Below are 21,811 nucleotides of genomic sequence, written 5' to 3' on the forward strand. Positions count from 1 at the left end.
AGAGGATTTCATTTTTGGGATTCATTTTGTCCCCGTCGGCTACTGAAATGGACCCGGCCAAGATACAGGCCATTTAAGATTGGGTTCAGCCCACTTCTTTGAAGGCTCTCCAGAAGTTTTTGGGTTTTGCTAATTTCTACCATAAATTTATAAGTAATTTTTCTGGTATTGTTAAAGAAGAGGCAGTTTCGGCATTTCAGGAGCTTAAGCGGAGATTCACTTCTGCTCCAGTTCTACGGCAACCTGATGCTTCACTCCCATTTCAGGTGGAGGTAGATGCTTTTGAGATTGGTGCAGGAGCCGCTTTGTCCCAAAGAGATCCGGTGACTTCTAAGATGAATCCCTGTGCCTTCTTTTCTCGAAAATTCTCCCCATCTGAACGTAACTATGATGTGGAGAATCGGGAATTGTTGGCCATGAAATGGGCATTTGAAGAGTGGAGACATTGGTTGGAAGGAGCTAGACATCAAGTTGTGGTTGTCCTCACCGACCACAAGAATTTGATTTATCTTGAATCAGCCAAACACTTGAATCCAAGACAGGCTAGGTGGGCCTTGTTTTTCACACGTTTTAATTTTGTGGTCTCTTTTCTTCCAGGCACTAAGAATGTTAAGGTGGATGCCCTTTCTAGGAGTTTCTTTGCGGATTCTCTTGATGTGACCGAGCCTACTACCATTCTTATTGAGGGTGTAGTTCTTTCCGCCATCTCACCCAATTTGATACGTGCCCTGGAGGAATTTCAGGACAAACCTGAACGTTGCCCTATGGGAAAATTGTATGTCCCTGACCAGTGGAAGAAAAGAGTAATGTAATTCATTGCTCCACGTTGGCTGGTCATCCAGGTATTTTTGGTACCTGAGATTTGGTGAGTCGGTCTTTTTGGTGGCCTGCCTTATCTCGTGATGTCAGGAATTTTGTGCAGTCCTGTGGAACTTGTTCTCGGTCCAAGCCCTGCTCTCGTTCTAGTGGGTTGTTGATGCCCTTGCCGGTGCCCAGGAGGCCATGGACTCATATCTCAATGGATTTTATTTCTGATCTTCCTGTCTCTCAGTGAATGACTGTTATCTGGGTGATCTGTTATAGATTTTCTAAGATGGTCCATCTTGTACCACTCCCAAAGTTGCCATCTTCTTCTGAGTTGGTGCCCTTGTTTTTACAACTGGTGGTTCGGTTGCACGGGATTCCTGAGAACATTGTGTCAGACAGAGGAGTCCAGTTTGTTTCCAGATTTTGGAGAGCTTTTTGTTCCAAACTGGGAATTCAGTTATCTTTCTCCCCTGCATTTCATCCTCAGACCAATGAGGAGACTGAGAGAACAAACCAGACTTTGGAATCCTATTTGAGATGTTTCATATCTGCTGATCAGGATGACTGGGTCTAATTTTTGCCCTTGGCCGAATTTGCACTAAACAATAGGGCTAGTTCTGCCACTTTGATGTTGCCCTTTTTCTGTAATTTTGGGTTTCATCATCGATTTTCTTCAGGGCAGGTGGAATCTTCAGCCTGCCTAAGTGTGGATTCCATGGTAGAGAGAATGCAGCAGATTTGGGACCAAGTGGTGGATAAGTTGTTCCACTCTCAGGAAAAAGCCCAACGGTTTTCCAACATGCATAGGACCATTGGTCCCCAGTTTAAAGTGGGTGATATGGTTTGGTTGTCTTCAAAGAATATTCCTATGAAGGTTGCTTCTCCAAAATTCAAGCCAAGATTCATTGGACCTTATAAGATTTTGGAAATCCTTAATCCCGTTTCATTCATTTTGGCTCTTCCAGTTACATTTAAGATTCATAACGTGTTCCATAAATCCTTGTTGAAGAGGATTGTAGAGCCAGTAGTTCCTATGGTGGCGCCTCCTTACCCTGTATTGGTTAAAGGTAATTTGGAGTATGTGGTAGAGAAAATATTGGATTTTCATTTGGCTAGACGAAGACTCCAGTACCTGGTCAAATGGAAGGGTTATTGCCAGGAGGATAATTCTTGGGTCTCTGCTTCTGAAATTGATGCCAAAAGATTGGTTCATGCTTTTCACTGGGCCCATCCTGACCGGCCTGGTGACGTGGATGAGGGTTCGGTGACCCCTCCTCAAGGGGGGGTACTGTTGTGAATTCACTCTCTGGCTTCCCTCTGGTGATTACTGAAGATAGTGGAGCTGGTCAGATTGAGAGTTCTCTTTCTGGGCTCCCTCTGGTGGTTACTGGAGGTAGTGGAGCTGATCTGATTGACTGAGGCTTGCCACCTGATAATGAGGAAGACGATTGGAGATCTGGGGTTTTTGATTGGGATTTAAGACAGCTGACTCCCTCTATCCCTGCTGGTGATTTTCTTCCTGTGCCTCCTGAGGTCTGATGTCTCCTTCTATTTCCCTGCATGTTCAGCTAAGTGGTTCATTTGCTATTCTGTTTGCATTTGATCTGGTTTTGTTTATCTCTGCTTTGTGCGGGTTAGCTAGCTCTGGCTGGGGCTGTGCTGAATCACCGCCCATATGTTACTGCATGTGCCATTTTGTTTTGTCCCCTTTTATATTGGTCTTTTTTTGCTTTGCTTTCAGAATATACCAGAGTGCTGATAAAGCACAAGAAAAAACTTTTTGACAGTTAGAGTGATCAATGAGTGGAACAGGCTGCCACGAGAAGTGGTGAGTTCTCCTTCAATGGAAGTCTTCAAACAGAGGCTGGACAGACATCTGACTGGGATGATTTAGCGAATCCTGCTTTGAGCAGGGGGTTGGACCAGATGGCCCAGGAGGTCCCTTCCAACTCTACGATTCTATGATTCTATGATTCTAAGTGGGGGCGAAGTCGTGCGACTTCATTGTTTTTGTGCATCAGATTTGGTGGACTTTTTGCAGGGTTTTTTGCGTGATTGCAGACAGTGTCCTTCCTTTCCTGTCCTGTCTAGTCAGTGTGGGCACCATCGTTTGCTCAGTCTATTTTTCTGCCTGTGTTTGTGTTTTCATCTTGTCTCACCGATAATATATGTTTGGGGGCTATCTATTCCTTTGGGGTCTGCTCCGTGGAAGTTTAGATTTCCCCTTTCTTGCTTTAGGCTTAAATAGCTCTCCGGCTGTTCTGAGGCGTCTAGGATCATCGTAGGTGCGCTCCACGGCTACTGCTAGTTGTGTGGACAGGATCAGAGGTCTGCATTCGCTTAGTTACCAACCTCTCTGGTTTTCTGTGGCTTAGCCTGGCCTGCTATCCTCCTCGGTGACCCATTCATAACAGGTTCCTTCTGGTAGAGGACCTATTGCTGTTAGTTTATTCAATAGGTCAGTTGTGTCCTGAATGTAGCTGAGTGTATCCTTTACCAGGGGATTAAGAACACCCTCTACCCATCCAGATACCTGCTCAGTAAGGATAATCGGCCTCCCTGGATTTCCAGATTTTTGGATTTTGGGAAGCATGTAGAATGTCCCTATTTTTGGACTCTCTGGTATCAGGTCATCGGCTCTTATGGATTCGTCTGTCAGACAAGATACCAACTTGTTTAGTTCCTTGTAATAGTCCTGTGTAGGATCCAATTTTCTGCTTTTAGGTACAGTACTCCTCCCAAAGCTCTGTCCCCTTTTGTACGCACGGTGACAGAATTCCTGGCAGAACTGCTATCCATTGGGCAACCAGACCCCCTGGTCACAGCCGCCCCTATCATACCTCCCAGGTTTTGAAGAAGGGAAAGAGGGAGAAAGACGCTTTAAATTTTAGGCCACGCCCCGGCCACATCCATTTTGCAACTAGTCACACCCATGTACACGCCCAACCGCACCCATTTAGCACTGCTGATCACACTGACTGGTACTGAGGGCACAGTGGCTGGCATTATGGGCACACTGGCACTAAGGAAGAGAGAAAACAGAGAGAGGGAAAAAAGAAAACAGAGAGAGAAAGAAAGGAGAGCGAGAGAAAGAAAGAACAGAGAGAGAAAGAAAGAGGGGAAAGAAAGAAAGAACAGAGAGAGACAGAGAAAGAACAGAGAGAGAAAGAAAGAAGTAAAGAAAAGAAAGAACAGAGAGAAAGAAAGAGGGGAAAGAAAAAGAAAGAAAGAGGGGAAAGAAAGAACAGAGAGAGAGAAAAAAGAAAGATTAGAGAGAGAAAAAAGAACAGAGAGAGAGAAAGAAAATGAGGGAAAGACAGAGCAGAGAATGAGAAAGAAAGAACAGAGAAAGAAAGAAAAAGAGAAAGAAATAAAGAGAAAGAAATAAAGAAAGATTCTATAAAGATACTATAGCAGCCCGCCTCCCATTGTAGTGCCCACCTGTGCCTCCCGATGCAGAACATATCATGATCCGCTCACAAGGCCGGCATCCTCGATTCCAAGGCGATCCTGCTGTCTGCGCTGTCGGAGGAGGACATGGTGATGGAACTGAAGCATTCCTAGTTCCGTCACAATCTCCTCATGAAATTATCCCATTTCCGGTCAGCTTCCAGCATATCACTTCCGGCGGAATGTCATGTGTGAGTTTTAAAATGCTCCTCGGGGCTCCACCGTGTACTCCTGTGTCCGTGGGAAAAGCCTGCTTTGTATGCTTCGTACACACTTGGCTCTGCTCCGTACATCCCGTACACATATGGCTCCACTCCATACACACACGACTCCGCTCCATATACCCCATACACACGCGGCTCCGCTCCGTACACCAAGTACACACACAGCTCCGGTCCGTACACCTCGTACACGCGCAGCTCCTCTCCGCACACCCCCTACAGGCACGGCTCCGCTCTGTACACCTCGTACACATGCGGCTCCTCTCTCTGTACACCTCGTACACATCCAGCTACGCTCCGTACACCTCATACACACGCGGCTTCCCTCCGTACACGCACGGCTCCTCTCCGTACACCCCGTACACGTGCGGCTCCGCTCCATACACCTCGTACACGCGCAGCTCCTCTCCGTACACCTCGTACACATGGCTCCGTTCTGTACACCTCATACACACACGGCTCCTCTCCGTACACCTCGTACACATCCAGCTCCGCTCCATACACCTTGTACACACGCGACTTCCCTCCGTACACGCGCGGCTCCTCTCTGTACAACCCGTACACATGCGGCTCCGCTCCGTACACCTCGTACACGCGTGGCTCCTCTCCGTAAACCTCGTACACGCGGCTCCATTCTGTACACCTCGTACACACACGGCTCTGTTCTGTACACCTCATGCACACACGGCTCCTCTCCGTACAACTCGTACACATGCAGCTCCTCTCCGTACACCTCGTACACGCGGCTCCGTTCTGTACACCTCATACACACATGGCTCCTCTCCTTACACCCTGTACATGCACGGCTCCGCTCCATACACCTCGTACACATGCGGCTCCTCTCCGTACACCTCGTACACACACGGCTCCTCTCCATACACCTCATACACGCGGCTCCGTTCTGTATACCTCATACACACACGGCTCCTCTCCGTACACCCTGTACATGCACGGCTCTGCTCCGTACACCTCGTACACATGCGGCTCCTCTCCGTACACCTCGTACACACACAGCTCCTCTCCATACACCTCATACACGCGGCTCCATTCTGTACACCTCATACACACACGGCTCCTCTCCTTACACCCTGTACATGCACGGCTCCGCTCCGTACACCTCGTACACATGCGGCTCCTCTCCGTACACCTCGTACAGCTCGTACACGCGCGGCTCCTCTCCGTACACCTCGTACACGCGGCTCCATTCTGTACACCTCGTACACACACGGCTCTATTCTGTACACCTCGTACACACACGGCTCTGTTCTGTACACCTCATGCACACACGGCTCCTCTCCGTACAACTCGTACACATGCGGCTCCTCTCCGTACACCTCGTACACGCGGCTCCGTTCTGTACACCTCATACACACACGGCTCCTCTCCGTACACCCTGTACATGCACGGCTCCGCTCCGTACACCTCGTACACACGTGGCTCCTCTCCGTACACCTCGTACATGCACGGCTCCACTCCGTACACCTCGTACACGCGCGGCTCCTCTCCGTACACCTCGTACACGCGGCTCCGTTCTGTACACCTCGTACACGTGGCTCCTCTCCATACACCTCGTACACATCCAGCTCTCTCTGTACACCTCGTACACGTGGCTCCGTTCTGTACACCTCGTACACACGCGGCTCTGTTCTGTACACCTCATGCACACACGGCTCCTCTCCGTACAACTCGTACACATGCGGCTCCTCTCCGTACACCTCGTACACACACGGCTCCTCTCCATACACCTCATACACGTGGCTCCGTTCTGTACACCTCATACACACACGGCTCCTCTCCGTACACCCTGTACATGCACGGCTCCGCTCCGTACACCTCGTACACACGCGGCTCCTCTCCGTACACCTCGTACGCGCACGGCTCCACTCCGTACACCTCGTACACGTGCGGCTCCTCTCCGTACACCTCGTACACGCGGCTCCGTTCTGTACACCTCGTACACGCGGCTCCTCTCCATACACCTCGTACACATCCAGCTCTGCTCTGTACATCTCGTACACACGCGGCTCCTCTCCGTACACGCGCAGCTCCTCTCTGTACACCCCGTACACACACGGCTCCGCTCCATACACCTCATACACGCGCTGCTCCTCTTTGTACACCTCGTACACGTGGCTCTGTTCTGTACACCTCGTACACACGCGGCTCCTCTCCGTACACCTCATACACACGTGGCTCTTCTCCGTACACCCCGTACACACACGGCTCCGCTCCGTACACCTCGTACACGCGGCTCCGTTTTGTACACCTCATACACACACGGCTCCTCTCCGTACACCTCATACACACACGGCTCCTCTGCGTACACCTCGTACACATCCCGCTCTGCTCCGTACACCTCGTACACATGTGGCTCCGCTCGTACACCTCGTACACACACGGCTCTGCTCCGTACAGCTCGTACACACACGGCTTCGCTCCGTACACTTCGTAAACACACGGCTCCGCTCCATACACCTCATACACACACAGCACTGCTACATCTACCCTGTAAACCCCTCCTAACCCTACACATACTTACCTCATCCAGCACCATGACAACCAGCACAGCAGAGTTCGGCAGACACCAAGAGGCAGGGCTGTGTGCACAGGACCTGTGATGAGGTCACATGAGGGGCGGAGTCAGGGGGGTCACCTGATCAGGGGTCTGGACAAAGGCTCTTGATCATGTGACCCCTGACTCCTCCCCTTCTGTGACCTCATTACAGGTCCTGTGTACAGAGAAGAGAGCAGTCAAGTGATGCTGTGAGTGGCTGCGGGGGGGGTCTCAAGCTTGGGCAAGGATGGGGTGCATGGCCGCTTATCTCCCTGCAGTGCGCGCAGAGGGCCGGCGGCAGGAACAACAGCCAGGCCAGTGGCCGGATCAGCTGGCAAGCGGCCAGATGAGCGGGCGCTGACGCCCGCGGCCCACATGACAGCGGCCCAGCGGGAAAATGCAGCATAACTGGGGCCACTCACTGTGCAGCATAACTGGGGCCACTCACTGTGCAGCATTATCTGGGGCCACAACACACTGTGCAGCATTATCTGGGGCCACTCACTAGCAGCATTATCTGGGGCCACTCACTGTGCACCCTGGGCTTATACACGAGTCAATAAGTTTTCCCAGTTTTTTGTGACAAAATTAGGGTGGTCAGCTTATACACGGGTCGGCTTATACATGAGAATATACGGTACTCGAAAGTACAGTTACCCTTTAATGACAACTGTCAAAGCTCTCGACTGGCTCATAAACACCCACTGGGTACCATTTGAACTCTTTGCAGTATTCAAAGAGAATTTTGCTACACCAATTGCAAGAAGATAGAATATTACCCAAGTAATTCTTTGATTACATGTCCATCAGTAAATACTGTATATAGTATATGTAGTGAGATAATACTGAAGTTTCAGCCAGAAAGTGGCCTTTTTCAGTTCATCACTATAGTTTGGATACCACCTTATTGGTGTCATTGGTGCAGAGCCATTCTTTTGGACACTAGATTTGTTCATTGTAATGGTGGAGCCCTGGTCCACACTTGAAAGACCTATATAGCTTGGTGCTGGAGAACGTCTTTGAAATACTCTAACTTGCATAATGATTAAAAAGTTGATTTTCTCTTCAAATTAAACTTTATCCTCATCTAAATAAATATGTATCCTAGTGTTTTAATTACCGTAAGTGTCTGATACGATGCATGCCATTTTTAAACTTTAGGTTGTAAGATACAATCTGAATAACATTGTGTAGTGTAAAAACAGTGTGATGAATAAAAACATCCAAACATACATAAGATGCAGAAACACAAAATTTTATGTTCATTTTTATTTCACTATATTGTTTAAAATAACTCAAATTTTTAGACGAGATAGTACCTTCCCAGACTTTCTTCAACCACCTTAATTCCAGAAAAATGGCTTTTAAAATTGTTCTTATTTTGTTCAGTTAATTCTATATTGAGGTCAGATTTACAGATGCTTCTCACAAAATTAGAATATCATCAAAAAGTTAATTTATTTCAATTCTTCAATATAAAAAGTGAAACTCATATCTAATATATAAAGCTCAAAGTGTGTATGTATGTACAGTGGGGAAAAAAAGTATTTAGTCAGTCAGCAATAGTGCAAGTTCCACCACTTAAAAAGATGAGAGGCGTCTGTAATTTACATCATAGGTAGACCTCAACTATGGGAGACAAACTGAGAAAAAAAAAATCCAGAAAATCACATTGTCTGTTTTTTTTTCATTCTATTTGCATATTATGGTGGAAAATAAGTATTTGGTCAGAAACAAGCAATCAAGATTTCTGGCTCTCACAGACCTGTAAATTCTTCTTTAAGAGTCTCCTCTTTCCTCCACTCATTACCTGTAGTAATGGCACCTGTTTAAACTTGTTATCAGTATAAAAAGACACCTGTGCACACCCTCAAACAGTCTGACTCCAAACTCCACTATGGTGAAGACCAAAGAGCTGTCAAAGGACACCAGAAACAAAATTGTAGCCCTGTACCAGGCTGGGAAGACTGAATCTGCAATAGCCAACCAGCTTGGAGTGAAGAAATCAACTGTGGGAGCAATAATTAGAAAATGGAAGACATACAAGACCACTGATAATCTCCCTCGATCTGGTGCTCCACGCAAAATCCCACCCCGTGGGGTCAGAATGATCACAAGAACGGTGAGCAAAAATCCCAGAACCACGCGGGGGGACCTAGTGAATGAACTGCAGAGAGCTGGGACCAATGTAACAAGGCCTACCATAAGTAACACACTACGCCACCATGGACTCAGATCCTGCAGTGCCAGACGTGTCCCACTGCTTAAGCCTGTACATGTCCGGGCCCGTCTGAAGTTTGCTAGAGAGCATTTGGATGATCCAGAGGAGTTTTGGGAGAATGTCCTATGGTCTGATGAAACCAAACTGGAACTGTTTGGTAGAAACACAACTTGTCGTGTTTGGAGGAAAAAGAATACTGAGTTGCATCCATCAAACACCATACCTACTGTAAAGCATGGTGGTGGAAACATCATGCTTTGGGGCTGTTTCTCTGCAAAGGGGCCAGGACGACTGATCCGGGTACATGAAAGAATGAATGGGGCCATGTATCGTGAGATTTTGAGTGCAAACCTCCTTCCATCAGCAAGGGCATTGAAGATGAAACGTGGCTGGGTCTTTCAACATGACAATGATCCAAAGCACACCGCCAGGGCAATGAAGGAGTGGCTTCATAAGAAGCATTTCAAGGTCCTGGAGTGGCCTAGCCAGTCTCCAGATCTCAACCCTATAGAAAACCTTTGGAGGGAGTTGAAAGTCCGTGTTGCCAAGCGAAAAGCCAAAAACATCACTGCTCTAGAAGAGATCTGCATGGAGGAATGGGCCAACATACCAACAACAGTGTGTGGCAACCTTGTGAAGACTTACAGAAAACGTTTGACCTCTGTCATTGCCAACAAAGGACAAAGGATATATCACAAAGTATTGAGATGAAATTTTGTTTCTGACCAAATACTTATTTTCCACCATAATATGCAAATAAAATGAAAAAAAAAACAGACAATGTGATTTTCTGGATTTTTTTTTCTCAGTTTGTCTCCCATAGTTGAGGTCTACCTATGATGTAAATTACAGACGCCTCTCATCTTTTTAAGTGGTGGAACTTGCACTATTGCTGACTGACTAAATACTTTTTTTCCCCACTGTATGTGTGTGTGTATGTCCGGGATAGGCATCCGCACCGTCACAGCTACAGCCACAAAATTTGGCACAGTCACACGTCTGGACCCCGAGAGCGTCCTAAGCTATGTTGTGAGGCGAAATTTTAACCCTGGGCGTTCCAATTCACCAAACAATTTTGCCCCTATCTACATACTGGGGAAAAAGTGTGTACGTGTCAAGCCCCGCCCCTCATTATGATGTCTGCCCCTATCTACATAATGGGGAAACTGTGTGCGCATCAAGCCCTGCCCCTCATTATGATGTCACAATGGTTGCCATGGCGACGCTGATGTCATCATAGGTTGCAAGCCCCGCCGCTCATTATGATGTCATAATGGTTGAATATGAGATGGAGGATGTGTGATGGGTATATGGGCACTGGACTATGGGATGGAAGATATGTATGATGGGTATATGGGCACGGGACTATGGGATGGAGGAGGTGTGATGGGTATATGGGCACAGGACTATGGGATGGAGGATATGTATGATGGGTATATGGGCACGGGACTATGAGATGAAGGATGTGTGATGGGTATATGGGCACTCGACTATGGGATGGCGAATTTGTATGATGGGTATATGGGCATGGGACTATGGGATGGAGAATATGTATGATGGGTACATGGGCATGGGACTATGGGATGGAGGATGTGTGATGGGTATATGGGCACTCGACTATAGGATGGAGGATATGTATGATGGGTATATGGGCACGGGCCTATCGGATCGTGGATATGTATGATGGGTATATGGGCACGGGACTATGGGATGGAGGATAATTATAATTTGTTATAACTAACCACAGTTAGTTACTATGCTCGGGCAGCGCCGGGCTCTTCAGCTAGTATTATATAAAGTCATTATAAACAGGGTGATCTATTTCAAGTGTTTATTTCTGTTAATGTTGATGATTATGGCTTTCAGCCAATGAAAACCCAAAAGTCATTATCTCAGTGAATTAGAATAATTAACAAAATATGCCTGAAAAGGCTTCCTAAGCATATGAAAAGGTCCCTTAGTCTGTTTCAGTAGGTTCAACAATCATGGAAAAGGCAGCCATTGACACACTTCTGTTGTGAACTCATTTTCTGGTCTGCCTGTGGTTTCTGGTGAGGGAGCTGGTTGTGCTGACAGAGGAGTTGTGAGTTCTCTTTCCGGGCTCCCTCTGGTGGTGGCAGGAGGTAGTGAAGCTGATCTAATTAACAGAGACCTGCCACCTGATAATGAGGAAGAGGATTGGACATCTGGAGTCTCAGACTGGATTTAAGACAGTCGACTCCATATTCCCATGCTGGTGATTTTTCCTGCCTCCTGAGGTCTTGGTTTCCAGCTCAGTTCCTGCCTTCTCAAGCTAAGTTGTCCTTGCTAATGTTCACATTTGATTTGGTCTATTCAGTCTTTTGTGTGATCAGCCAGCCCCGGCTGGGGCTGTGCTGAATTTTCCACTCTTATGTCACTGTATGTGCCAGTTTGCTTTTGTCCCTTATTAGATTGGCCTCTTTTTGCTCTGTTCTCAGAATATGCCAGAGTGCTGATATAGTGGGAGAAGTCTAGTGACTTCAGGGTATTTTTTGCTATCAGAAGTGTGGACATTTTTGCAGGGTTTTTTGGCGTGATTGCAGACAGTATCTTTCCTTTCCTGTCCTTTCTAGTTAGTGTGGGCCCCATCGTTTGCTCAGCCTATCTTCCTACCTGTGTTCGTGTTTTCATCTTGTCTCACCATCAATACATGTGTGGGGGCTGTCTATTCCTTTGGGGTCTTCTCTGGGGCAGTTTTAGATTTCCCCTTTTCTTGCTTTAGGCTTATTTAGTCCTCCGGCTGTGACAAGGTGTCTAGAATCATCGTAGGTACGCTCCACGGCTGCTGTTAGTTGTGTGGTTAGGATCAGGGGTCTGCAATCCGCGTAGTTACCAACCTCTCTGGTTTTCTGTGACTTGGCTTGGTCTTGTTTTCCTCCTCGGTGACCCATTCACAACAGAATCACCAGCCATACCGCAGATTCTAAGGTACTCAAAAGCAGGAAAGAATTTTTTTTAAAAAAAGTGTCAGATTTTTTTATATGTGTTTTTTCCTTTTTTTCTCTGGGGCCGTAGGAGGATTTTTTCACTAATGGAGATTAAGCAATTGTCTGACCGTGTGGAGCAGCTCGCTGCTGAAGTGTGGGGAATTTCCACCTATCTAGCTCAGTCACATGCTGTTGAACCAAAGATCCCTACTCCTGATGTGTTTTCTGGGGATCGGTCTAAATTTTTGAATTTTAAGAATAATTGTAAATTATTTCTTGCCTTGAAGCCAAACTCATCGGGAAGCTCTGTGCAGCAGGTTAAAATAGTCATCTCCTTGCTGCGCGGAGATCCTCAGGATTGGGCTTTTTCTCTGACACCTGAAAATCCTATTCTGACTAATGTGGACGCATTTTTTCAAGCCTTGGGGTTTTTGTATGATGAACCTAATGCTATTGATCAAGCTGAGAAAACCCTATTGGCATTGAGAACCAGGGTCAGGATTCTGCAGTTATACTGTCAAAAATTCCGAAAGTGGGTGGTCCTTACTACATGGAATGATGGTGCATTGGCAGCTCTCTTTTGGAAGGGTTTTTCAGAGACCGTAAAAGATATGATAGTGGGATTTCCTGTTCCCTCTGGTCTTGATGATTCTATGTCATTAGCCATTCAAGTTGATCGGCATTTAGGTGAATGTAAAACTACACGAGAGGCGTTGCCACCTTTTGAACAAACGTCTGAACCTATGCAATGTGATAGGGTTTTGTCTAGGGCGCAACGTCAGGAGTTTAGAAGCCGTAATAATCTGTGTTTTTTCTGTGGAGACGCCTCTCATACTATTTCTGTCTGCCCTAAATGAGAGAAATGATTTGCACACACATTTGCTGTGGGCAGTGTGCAACCTAAGTTTCTTTTGGAAATTACTCTGATCTGCTCCTTATCCACATTTTCTGCTAAGGCTTTTGTAGATTCAGGAGAGGCTTTGAATCTGATGGATTTGGACTTTGCTAAACATTGTGGTTTTCCTATGATACCTCTGCGGATGCCTATTCCTTTGAGGGGTATTGATGCTACTCCTTTGGCGGAGAATAAACCTCAGTTTTGGACCCAGGTGATAATGCGAGTTGCCCCAGACCACCAAGAAAATTGTAAATTTTTGGTGCTGCACAATTTGCATGATACTATCGTTATGAGTTTTCCCTGGTTGCAAACTCATAATCCAGTTTTGGATTGGAAATCTGTGTCTGTGGTGAGTTGGGGTTGTCAGTGTGTTCTTAGGGACACTCCTGTTTTCTCCACCTCTCCTCAGTCTCATGGTATTCCTGATTATTTGGCTGATATTTCTGATTTATTTAGTGAGAGTAAGTCTGCGTCTTTGCTTCCTCATAAGAGTTATGACTGTGCAGTTGAGTTGATGCCTGGGTGTAAATTTCCCAAGGGACGGCTTTTCAACTTATCAGTACCCGAACATGATGCTATGCGATCCTATGTTAAGGAGTCGTTGGAGAAGGGTCATATTAGACCATCCTCTTCACCCTTAGGTGCTGGGGTTTTTGTGTGGCCAAGAAAGATGGTTCATTGAGACCTTGTATTGACTATTGTTCACTTAACAAGATGACGGTTAAATATCAGTACCCATTACCCCTGATGCCTGATTTATTCTCCAGAGTTAAAAGTGCCTGCTGGTTTACAAAGCTTGACCTCAGGGGGGCGTATAATCTTATTCGCATCAAGCACGGGGATGAATGGAAGACAGCGTTTAATACTCCGGAGGGACATTTTGAGTACCTGGTGACGCCTTTTGGGCTCACTAATGCCCCTTCTGTCTTCCAATCCTTTATGAATGATATTTTCCGGGACTTTGTTGGTAAGTTTTTGATCATCTATCTGGATGATATTTTGATCTTTTCCAGTGATTGGCATTCTCATGTGGAACATGTCCGGACTGTGTTCCGGATTTTGAGGGAGAATTCCCTGTTTGTTAAGGGATCGAAATTCCTCTTTGGTGTACAGAGGATTTCATTTTTGGGATTTATTCTGTCTCCGTCGACTATTGAAATGGACCCGGCCAAGGTACAGGCCATTTATGATTGGGTTCAGCCCACTTCTTTGAAGGCTCTCCTGAAGTTTTTGGGTTTTGCTAATTTCTATCGTAAATTTATAGGTAATTTTTCTGGTATTGTCAAACCACTGACTGATCTGACCAAGAAGGGCGCTGACGCGCTGAATTGGTCTCCAGAGGCTGTCTCTGCATTTCAGGAGCTTAAGCGGAGATTCACTTCTGCTCCGGTTTTACGGCAACCTGTTGTCTCACTTCCATTTCAGGTAGAGGTAGATGCTTCTGAGATTGGTGCTGGAGCTGTTTTGTCCCAAAAAGATCCTGTGACTTCTAAAATGAATCCCTGTGCCTTCTTTTCTCGAAAATTCTCCCCATCTGAACGCAGCTATGACGTGGGGAATCGGGAATTGTTGGCCATGAAATGGGCATTTGAAGAGTGGAGACATTGGTTGCAGGGAGCTAGACATCAAGTTGTGGTCTTCACTGACCACAAGAATTTGATTTATCTGGAGTCAGCCAAACGCTTGAATCCTAGACAGGCTAGGTGGGCCTTGTTTTTCACGCATTTTAATTTTGTGGTCTCTTTTCTTCCTGGCACTAAGAATGTTAAGGCAGATGCCCTTTCTAGGAGTTTCTTTGCTGATTCTCTTATTGTGACCAAGCCTACTACCATCCTAGGTGAGGAGGTAGTTCTTTCTGCCATTTCTCCCGATTTGAGATGCGCCCTGGAGGAATTTCAGGAGGATAAACCTGAGCGTTGTCCTATGGGAAAATTGTATGTTCCTGACCAGTGGAGGAAGAGAGTGATGTCTGAAGTTCATTGCTCTGCATTGGCTGATCATCCAGGTATTTTTGGTACCAGAGATTTGGTGAGTCGGTCATTTTGGTGGCCTGCCTTATCTCATCATGTCAGGAATTTTGTGCAGTCCTGTAGGACTTGTTCTCGGTCTAAACCCTATTCTCGTTCTAGTGGGTTGTTGATGCCCCTGCCGGTGCCCAAGAGGCCATGGACCCATATCTCAATGGATTTTATTTCTGATCTTCCTGTCTCTCAGAGAATGACTGTTATCTGGGTGATTTGTGATAGATTTTCTAAGATGGTCCATCTTGTACCACTCCCAAAGTTGCCATCTTCCTCAGAGTTGGTGCCCTTGCTTTTACAACAGGTGGTTCGGTTGCATGGGATTCCTGAGAACATTGTGTCAGACAGAGGAGTCCAGTTTGTTCTGGAAAGCCTTTTGTTCCAATCTGGGAATTCAGTTATCTTTCTCCTCTGTGTTTCATCCTCAGACTAATGGGCAGACTGAGAGAACAAACCAGTCTTTGGAGTCCTATTTGAGATGTTTTATATCTGCTGATCAGGATGACTGGGTCTCATTTTTGCCCTTGGCCGAATTCGCGCTAAACAATAGAGCTAGTTCTGCCACTTTGATGTTGCCCTTTTTCTGTAACTTTGAGTTTCATCCTCGATTTTCTTCAAGGCAAGTGGAAGCTTCAGCCTGCCCAGGTGTGGACACTGTGGTAGGGAGAATGCAGCAGATTTGGGACCAAGTGGTTTTCCAACCGGCATAGGACCATTGGTCCCCAGTTTAAAGTGGGTGATGTGGTTTGGTTGTCATCAAAGAATATCTCTGTGAAGATTGCATCTCCAAAATTCAAGTCAAGATTTATTGGACCTTATAAGATCTTGGAGATTCTTAAACCTGTTTCTTTTCGAATGGCTCTTCCAGTTACGTTTAAGTATCCATAACGTATTTCACAAATCTCTGTTGAAGAGGTTTGTTGAGCCAGTAGTTCCTGTGGTGGCGCCTCCTGACCCTGTATTGGTTGAAGGCAATGTGGAATATGAGGAATAGAAAATATTGGATTCTCGTTTGGCTAGACGGAGACTCCAGTATTTGGTCAAATGGAAGGGTTATGGCCAGGAGGATAATTCTTCGGTCTCTGCCTCTGAAATTCATGCCAATAGATTGGTTCATGCTTTTCACCGCCCCCATCCTGATCGGCCTGGTGGCGTGGATGAGGGTTCAGTGATGAGGGGGGTACTGTTGTGAACTCATTTTCTGTTATGCCACTGGTTTCTGGTGAGGGAGCTGGTTGTGCTGACAGAGGAGTTGTGAGTTCTCTTTCTGGGCTCCCTCTGGTGGTGGCAGGAGGTAGTGAAGCTGATCTAATTAACAGAGACCTGCCACCTGATAATGAGGAAGAGGATTGGACATCTGGAGTCCCAGACTGGATTTAAGACAGCCGACTCCCTATTCGCATGCTGGTGATTTTTTCCTGCTTCCTGAGGTCTTGGTTTCCAGCTCAGCTCCTGCCTTCTCAAGCTAAGTTGTCTTTGCTAATGTTCACATTTGATTTGGTTTGGTCTATTCAGTTTTTTGTGTGGTCAGCCAGCCCCGGCTGGGGCTGTGCTGAATTTTCCAATCTTATGTCACTGTATGTGCCAGTTTGCTTTTTGTCCCTTATTAGATTGGCCTCTTTTTGCTCTGTTCTCAGAATATGCCAGAGTGCTGATATAGTGGGAGAAGTCTAGTGACATCAGGGTATTTTTTGCTATCAAAAGTGTTGGACATTTTTGCAGGGTTTTTTGGCGTGATTGCAGACAGTATTTTTCCTTTCCTGTCCTTTCTAGTTAGTGTGGGCCCTGTTGTGAGTTCATTTTCCCCTTCGTCACTGAGGTCTGGTGAACTCCTTATTCTGGTGAAGGAAGGTAATGAGCCTGATTATCAGGCACCTGAACCTGATGAGGATGACTGGCTGAGTGGAGTCACGGACTGGATATAAGGCTGCCGACGCCCTTCTGCCCTGCGGGTCATTTCTCTGTGGACTTCTAGGACACCAGTCTGATTCCTGCTCCTCTAAGCTAAGTTTTTCTGCTTTGCCTGTTTGCATTAGTGTTTTGTTTTTGTTTTCCTTGCTTTTCTGGATTCTGCCATTCCCTGCTGGGGTGAGCTGAATCTCCTTTTGCCTGTAGCTCTGTCTTCAGAATATTCCTGAGTACTGACATAGCTTTTTTGAAGCCTAGCGTCTTCAGGGCCTTTTTTACTGTCAGTCTGTTGGCTCTTATTTTCATAGGGTTTTTCACAGATTGCAGACAGCAGCCTTCCTGTCCTTTTCTATCTAGATAGATTGGGCCCGGTCTTTGCTCAGTCTATCTTTCTGCCTATGTTAGTGTTTTCATCTTGCTTCACCGTCATTATATGTTGGGGGCTGCCTATTGCTTTGGGGTCTGCTCTGGGGCAGTTTAGTTTTCCCCTTTCTTTCTTTAGGCCTAGCTATTTCTCCGGCTGTGATCGAGGGGTCTAGGGCATCGTAGGAACCCCCCACGGCTACTGCTAGTTGTGTTGAAAGGTTCAGGGGTCTGCAATCCGATAGCTGCCAACTTCTCTGGTTTTCTGGACTTAGCTAGCATTTCTGTTTTTGCCTCCTACGGTGACTCAATCATAACAGAATCACCCGCCATACCGCAGACCCTAGGGTACTCGATAGCAGGAAAGAATTGTGTTTAAAAAAAAAAAAGGTGTGCTGCGTATATTCTTTCCTCTATATCTCTGAGGCCGTAGGGGGAATTTTTTTTTCTCTCAATGGAGATAAAGCAATTGTCTGATCGTGTGGAGCAGCTCGCTGCGGAAGTGCGGGGAATTTCCGCCTACCTTGCTCGTTTGCATGCTGTTGAACCAAAGATCCCTACACCTGATGTATATTTGGGGATCGATCTAAATTTTTGAGTTTCAAAAATAATTGTAAATTATTTTTTGCCTTGAAGCCTAACTCGTCAGGGAGCTCCGCGCAGCAGGTTAAAATTGTCATCTCTTTGTTGGGTGGCGATCCCCAGGATTGGGCGTTTTCTTTGAAACCAGATGATCCTATTCTGACTAATGTGAACGCATTCTTTCAAGCTTTGGGGTTGTTATATGACGAACCTAATGCTATTGATCAGGCTGAAAAGACCCTGTTGGCATTGAACCAGGGTCGAGATTCTGCAGAGTTGTACTGTCAAAAGTTCCGAAAGTGGGCGGTCCTTACTACCCGGAATGATAATGCCTTGGCTGCTCTCTTTCGGAAGGGTTTGTCAGAAGCCATAAAAGATACTATGGTGGGATTTCCTGTTCCCTCTGGTCTGGACGATTCTATGTCATTAGCAATTCAGGTTGATCGGTGTTTACGTGAACGCAGGATTGCACGAGAGGTGTTGCCACCGGTTGAACAGACGTCTGAACCTATGCAATGTGATAGAGTTTTGCCTAAGGCGCAACGTCAGGAGTTCAGAAGGCGTAATAAGCTGTGTTTTTTCTGTGGAGATGCCTCGCATATTATTTCTGTTTGTCCTAAACGAGAGAAACGTTTTGCACACACGTTTTCTGTTGGTGGTGTTCAACCTAAGTTTCTTCTGGCAATTACTCTGATCTGCTCCCTGTCCACATTTTCCGCCAAGGCTTTTGTGGATTCGGGAGCAGCGCTAAACCTAATGGACTTGGATTTTGCTAAACGTTGTGGATTTCCGATGACACCTCTTCAGACGCCTATCCCTTTGAGGGGGATTGATGCTACTCCTTTGGCTAAAAATAAACCTCAGTTTTGGACCCAGGTGGTCATGCGGGTCGCCCCAGACCATCAAGAAAATTGCAGATTTTTGGTGTTGCATGGTCTGCATGATGCCGTTGTTCTGGGGCTTCCCTGGTTGCAAATTCATAATCCAGTTTTGGATTGGAAATCTGTGTCTGTGGTGAGTTGGGGTTGTCGGTGTACCTTTAGTGAGGCTCCGGTTTTTTCCACCTCTCCTCAGTCGCATGATGTTCCTGACTATTTGGCGCACTTTTATGATGTATTTAGTGAGAATGAGTCTGCGTCCTTGCCTCCTCATAGGAGTTATGACTGTGCAATTGAACTAAGCCCGGGGTGTAAATTTCCCAAGGGTCGGCTCTTCAATTTATCTGTACTCGAGCACGAGGCTATGCGGTCCTATATTAAGGAGGCGTTGGAGAAGGGTCATATTAGACCATCCTCTTCACCCTTAGGTGCCGTTTTTTTTTTTGTGGCCAAAAAGGATGGTTCTTTAAGGCCTTGTATTGATTATCGTGCCCTCAATAAAATTACTATTAAATATCAGTATCCGTTACCCCTGATTTCGGATCTATTCTCTAGAGTTAGAGGTGCTTGCTGGTTTACCAAGCTTGACCTCAGGGGGGCGTATAATCTTATCCGCATTAAGCATGGGGATGAATGGAAGACAGCGTTTAATACTCCGGAGGGACATTTTGAGTACCTGGTGATGCCTTTTGGGCTCACTAATGCCCCTTCTGTCTTCCAGTGCTTCATGAACGATATTTTCCGAGACTTTGTCGATAAATTTTTGATTATCTATCTGGATGATATTTTGATCTTCTCTAAGGATTGGGATTCTCATGTGGAACGTATTCGGACTGTGTTCCGGATCTTGAGGGAGAATTCCCTGTATGTCAAAGGATCGAAATGCCTTTTTGGAGTACAGAGGATTTCACTTTTGGGATTTATTTTGTCTCCGTCAACTATTGAAATGGACCCGGCCAAGGTACAGGCCATTTATGATTGGGTTCAGCCCACTTCTTTGAAGGCCCTCCAGAAGTTTTTGGGTTTTGCTAATTTTTATCGGAAAATTATAGCAAAATTTTCTAGTATTGTCAAGCCATTGACTGATCTGACTAAGAAGGGTGCTGATGTGTTGAATTGGTCTCCGGAGGCTGTTGCTTCCTTTCAGGAGCTGAAGCGAAGATTTACCTCCGCCCCGGTTTTGCGGCAACCTCATGTCTCACTCCCGTTCCAGGTAGAGGTGGATGCTTCTGAGATTGGTGCAGGAGCTGTTTTGTCCCAAAAGGATCCTGTAACAGCTAAAATGAATCCCTGTGCTTTCTTTTCCCGAAAGTCTCTCCATCTGAACGTAACTATGATGTGGGGAATCGGGAACTGTTGGCCATGAAATAGGCATTTGAGGAGTGGAGACATTGGTTGGAGGGAGCTAAACATCAAGTTGTGGTCTTCACTGACCACAAGAATTTGATTTATCTAGAGTCGGCTAAACGCTTGAACCCTAGACAAGCTAGGTGGGCCTTGTTTTTTACATGTTTTGATTTTGTGGTCTCTTTTCTTCCTGGAACTAAGAATGTCAAGGCTGACGCCCTCTCTAGGAGTTTCTTTGCTGATTCTCCTGTGGTGATCAAGCCTGCTATCATCTTAGGCGAAGGGGTAGTTCTATCTGCCATCTCGCCCGATTTGAGACTTGCTCTGCAAGAGTTCCAGGAGGACAAACCTGAGCGTCGCCCCAGTGGAAAGTTGTATGTTCCTGACCAGTGGAAGAAGAGAGTGATGTCTGAAGTTCATTGCTCTGCATTGGCTGGTCATCCAGGTATTTTTGGTACTAGAGATCTGATGAGTCGCTCTTTTTGGTGGCCCACCTTGTCGCATGATGTCAGGAATTTTGTGCAGTCCTGTGGGACTTGCTCCCGGTCTAAATCTTGTTCTCGTTCTAGTGGGTTGTTGATGCCTTTGCCTGTCCCCAGGAGGCCATAGACCCATATTTCAATGGATTTCATCTCTGATATGCCTGTCTCTCAGAGAATGACTGTTATTTGGGTGATTTGTGATAGGTTCTCTAAGATGGTTCATCTTGTACCACTCCCTAAGTTGCCATCTTCCTCTGAGTTGGTGCCCCTGTTTTTGCAACAGGTGGTTCGCTTACACGGGATTCCTGAGAACATTGTACCTGACAGAGGAGTTCAGTTTGTGTCTAGATTTTGGAGGACTTTCTGTTCCAAGCTGGGAATTCAGTTGTCCTTCTCCTCTGCTTTTCACCCTCAGACCAATGGGCAGACAGAGAGAACAAACCAGACCTTGGAGTCGTATTTGAGATGTTTTATTTCCGCTGATCAGGATGATTGGGTTTCATTTTTGCCCTTGGCCGAATTTGCTTTAAATAATAGAGCTAGTTCTGCCACTTTGATGTCACCTTTTTTTTGTAACTTTGGGTTTTATCCTCGATTTTCTTCAGGGCAGGTGGAGCCTTCTGCCTGCCCAGGTGTTGACACTGTGGTGGAGAGAATGCACCAGATCTGGGACCAAGTGGTGGATAAGTTATCTCTCTCCCAGGAAAAGGCCCAGCGGTTTTACAATCGACATAGGACCATTGGTCCCCAGTTTAAGATAGGTGATATGGTGTGGTTATCATCAAAAAATATTGCTATGAAGGTGGCTTCTCCTAAGTTTAAGCCTAAATTTATTGGACCTTACAAGGTTTTGGAGATTATTAATCCGGTCTCTTTCCCTTTGACTCTTCCTGTCACTTTTAAAATCCATAATGTGTTCCATAAGTCCTTGTTGAAGAGGTTTGTTGAACCAGTTGTTCCTGGGGTGGCACCTCCGGACCCTGTATTGGTTGAAGGTAACATGGAATATGAGGTAGAGAAAATACTGGATTCCCGTCTGGCTAGACGGAGACTCCAGTATTTGGTTAAGTGGAAGGGTTATGGTCAGGAGGATAATTCCTGGGTCTCTGCCTCTGATATTCATGCCAAAAG

At 46.2% G+C, this 21,811-nt stretch overlaps 1 protein-coding gene across 5 annotated transcripts in view; it reads left to right on the forward strand.

Annotated features, from left to right (window-relative positions):
* The window catches only part of ST8SIA2 (ST8 alpha-N-acetyl-neuraminide alpha-2,8-sialyltransferase 2), a 665,484-nt gene that overhangs the window by 364,045 nt on the left and 279,628 nt on the right, over window positions 1-21,811 (forward strand). Inside the window, exon 1 of one of the 5 annotated variants that reach the window (XM_073568745.1) lies at window positions 7,182-7,241. The exons of the other annotated variants lie outside the window; for them this stretch is intronic. Coding sequence (XP_073424846.1) covers window positions 7,237-7,241 — 5 coding nt within the window. The 5' untranslated portion in view covers window positions 7,182-7,236. Of the gene's footprint in view, window positions 1-7,181; window positions 7,242-21,811 lie in introns of those variants that run through there. 5 annotated transcript variants of the gene reach the window in all.

The sequence above is a fragment of the Dendrobates tinctorius genome, unplaced genomic scaffold (assembly GCF_039654945.1).
Source record: "Dendrobates tinctorius isolate UK_male_01 unplaced genomic scaffold, ASM3965494v1 ptg000022l, whole genome shotgun sequence".
NCBI lineage: Eukaryota > Metazoa > Chordata > Amphibia > Anura > Dendrobatidae > Dendrobates > Dendrobates tinctorius.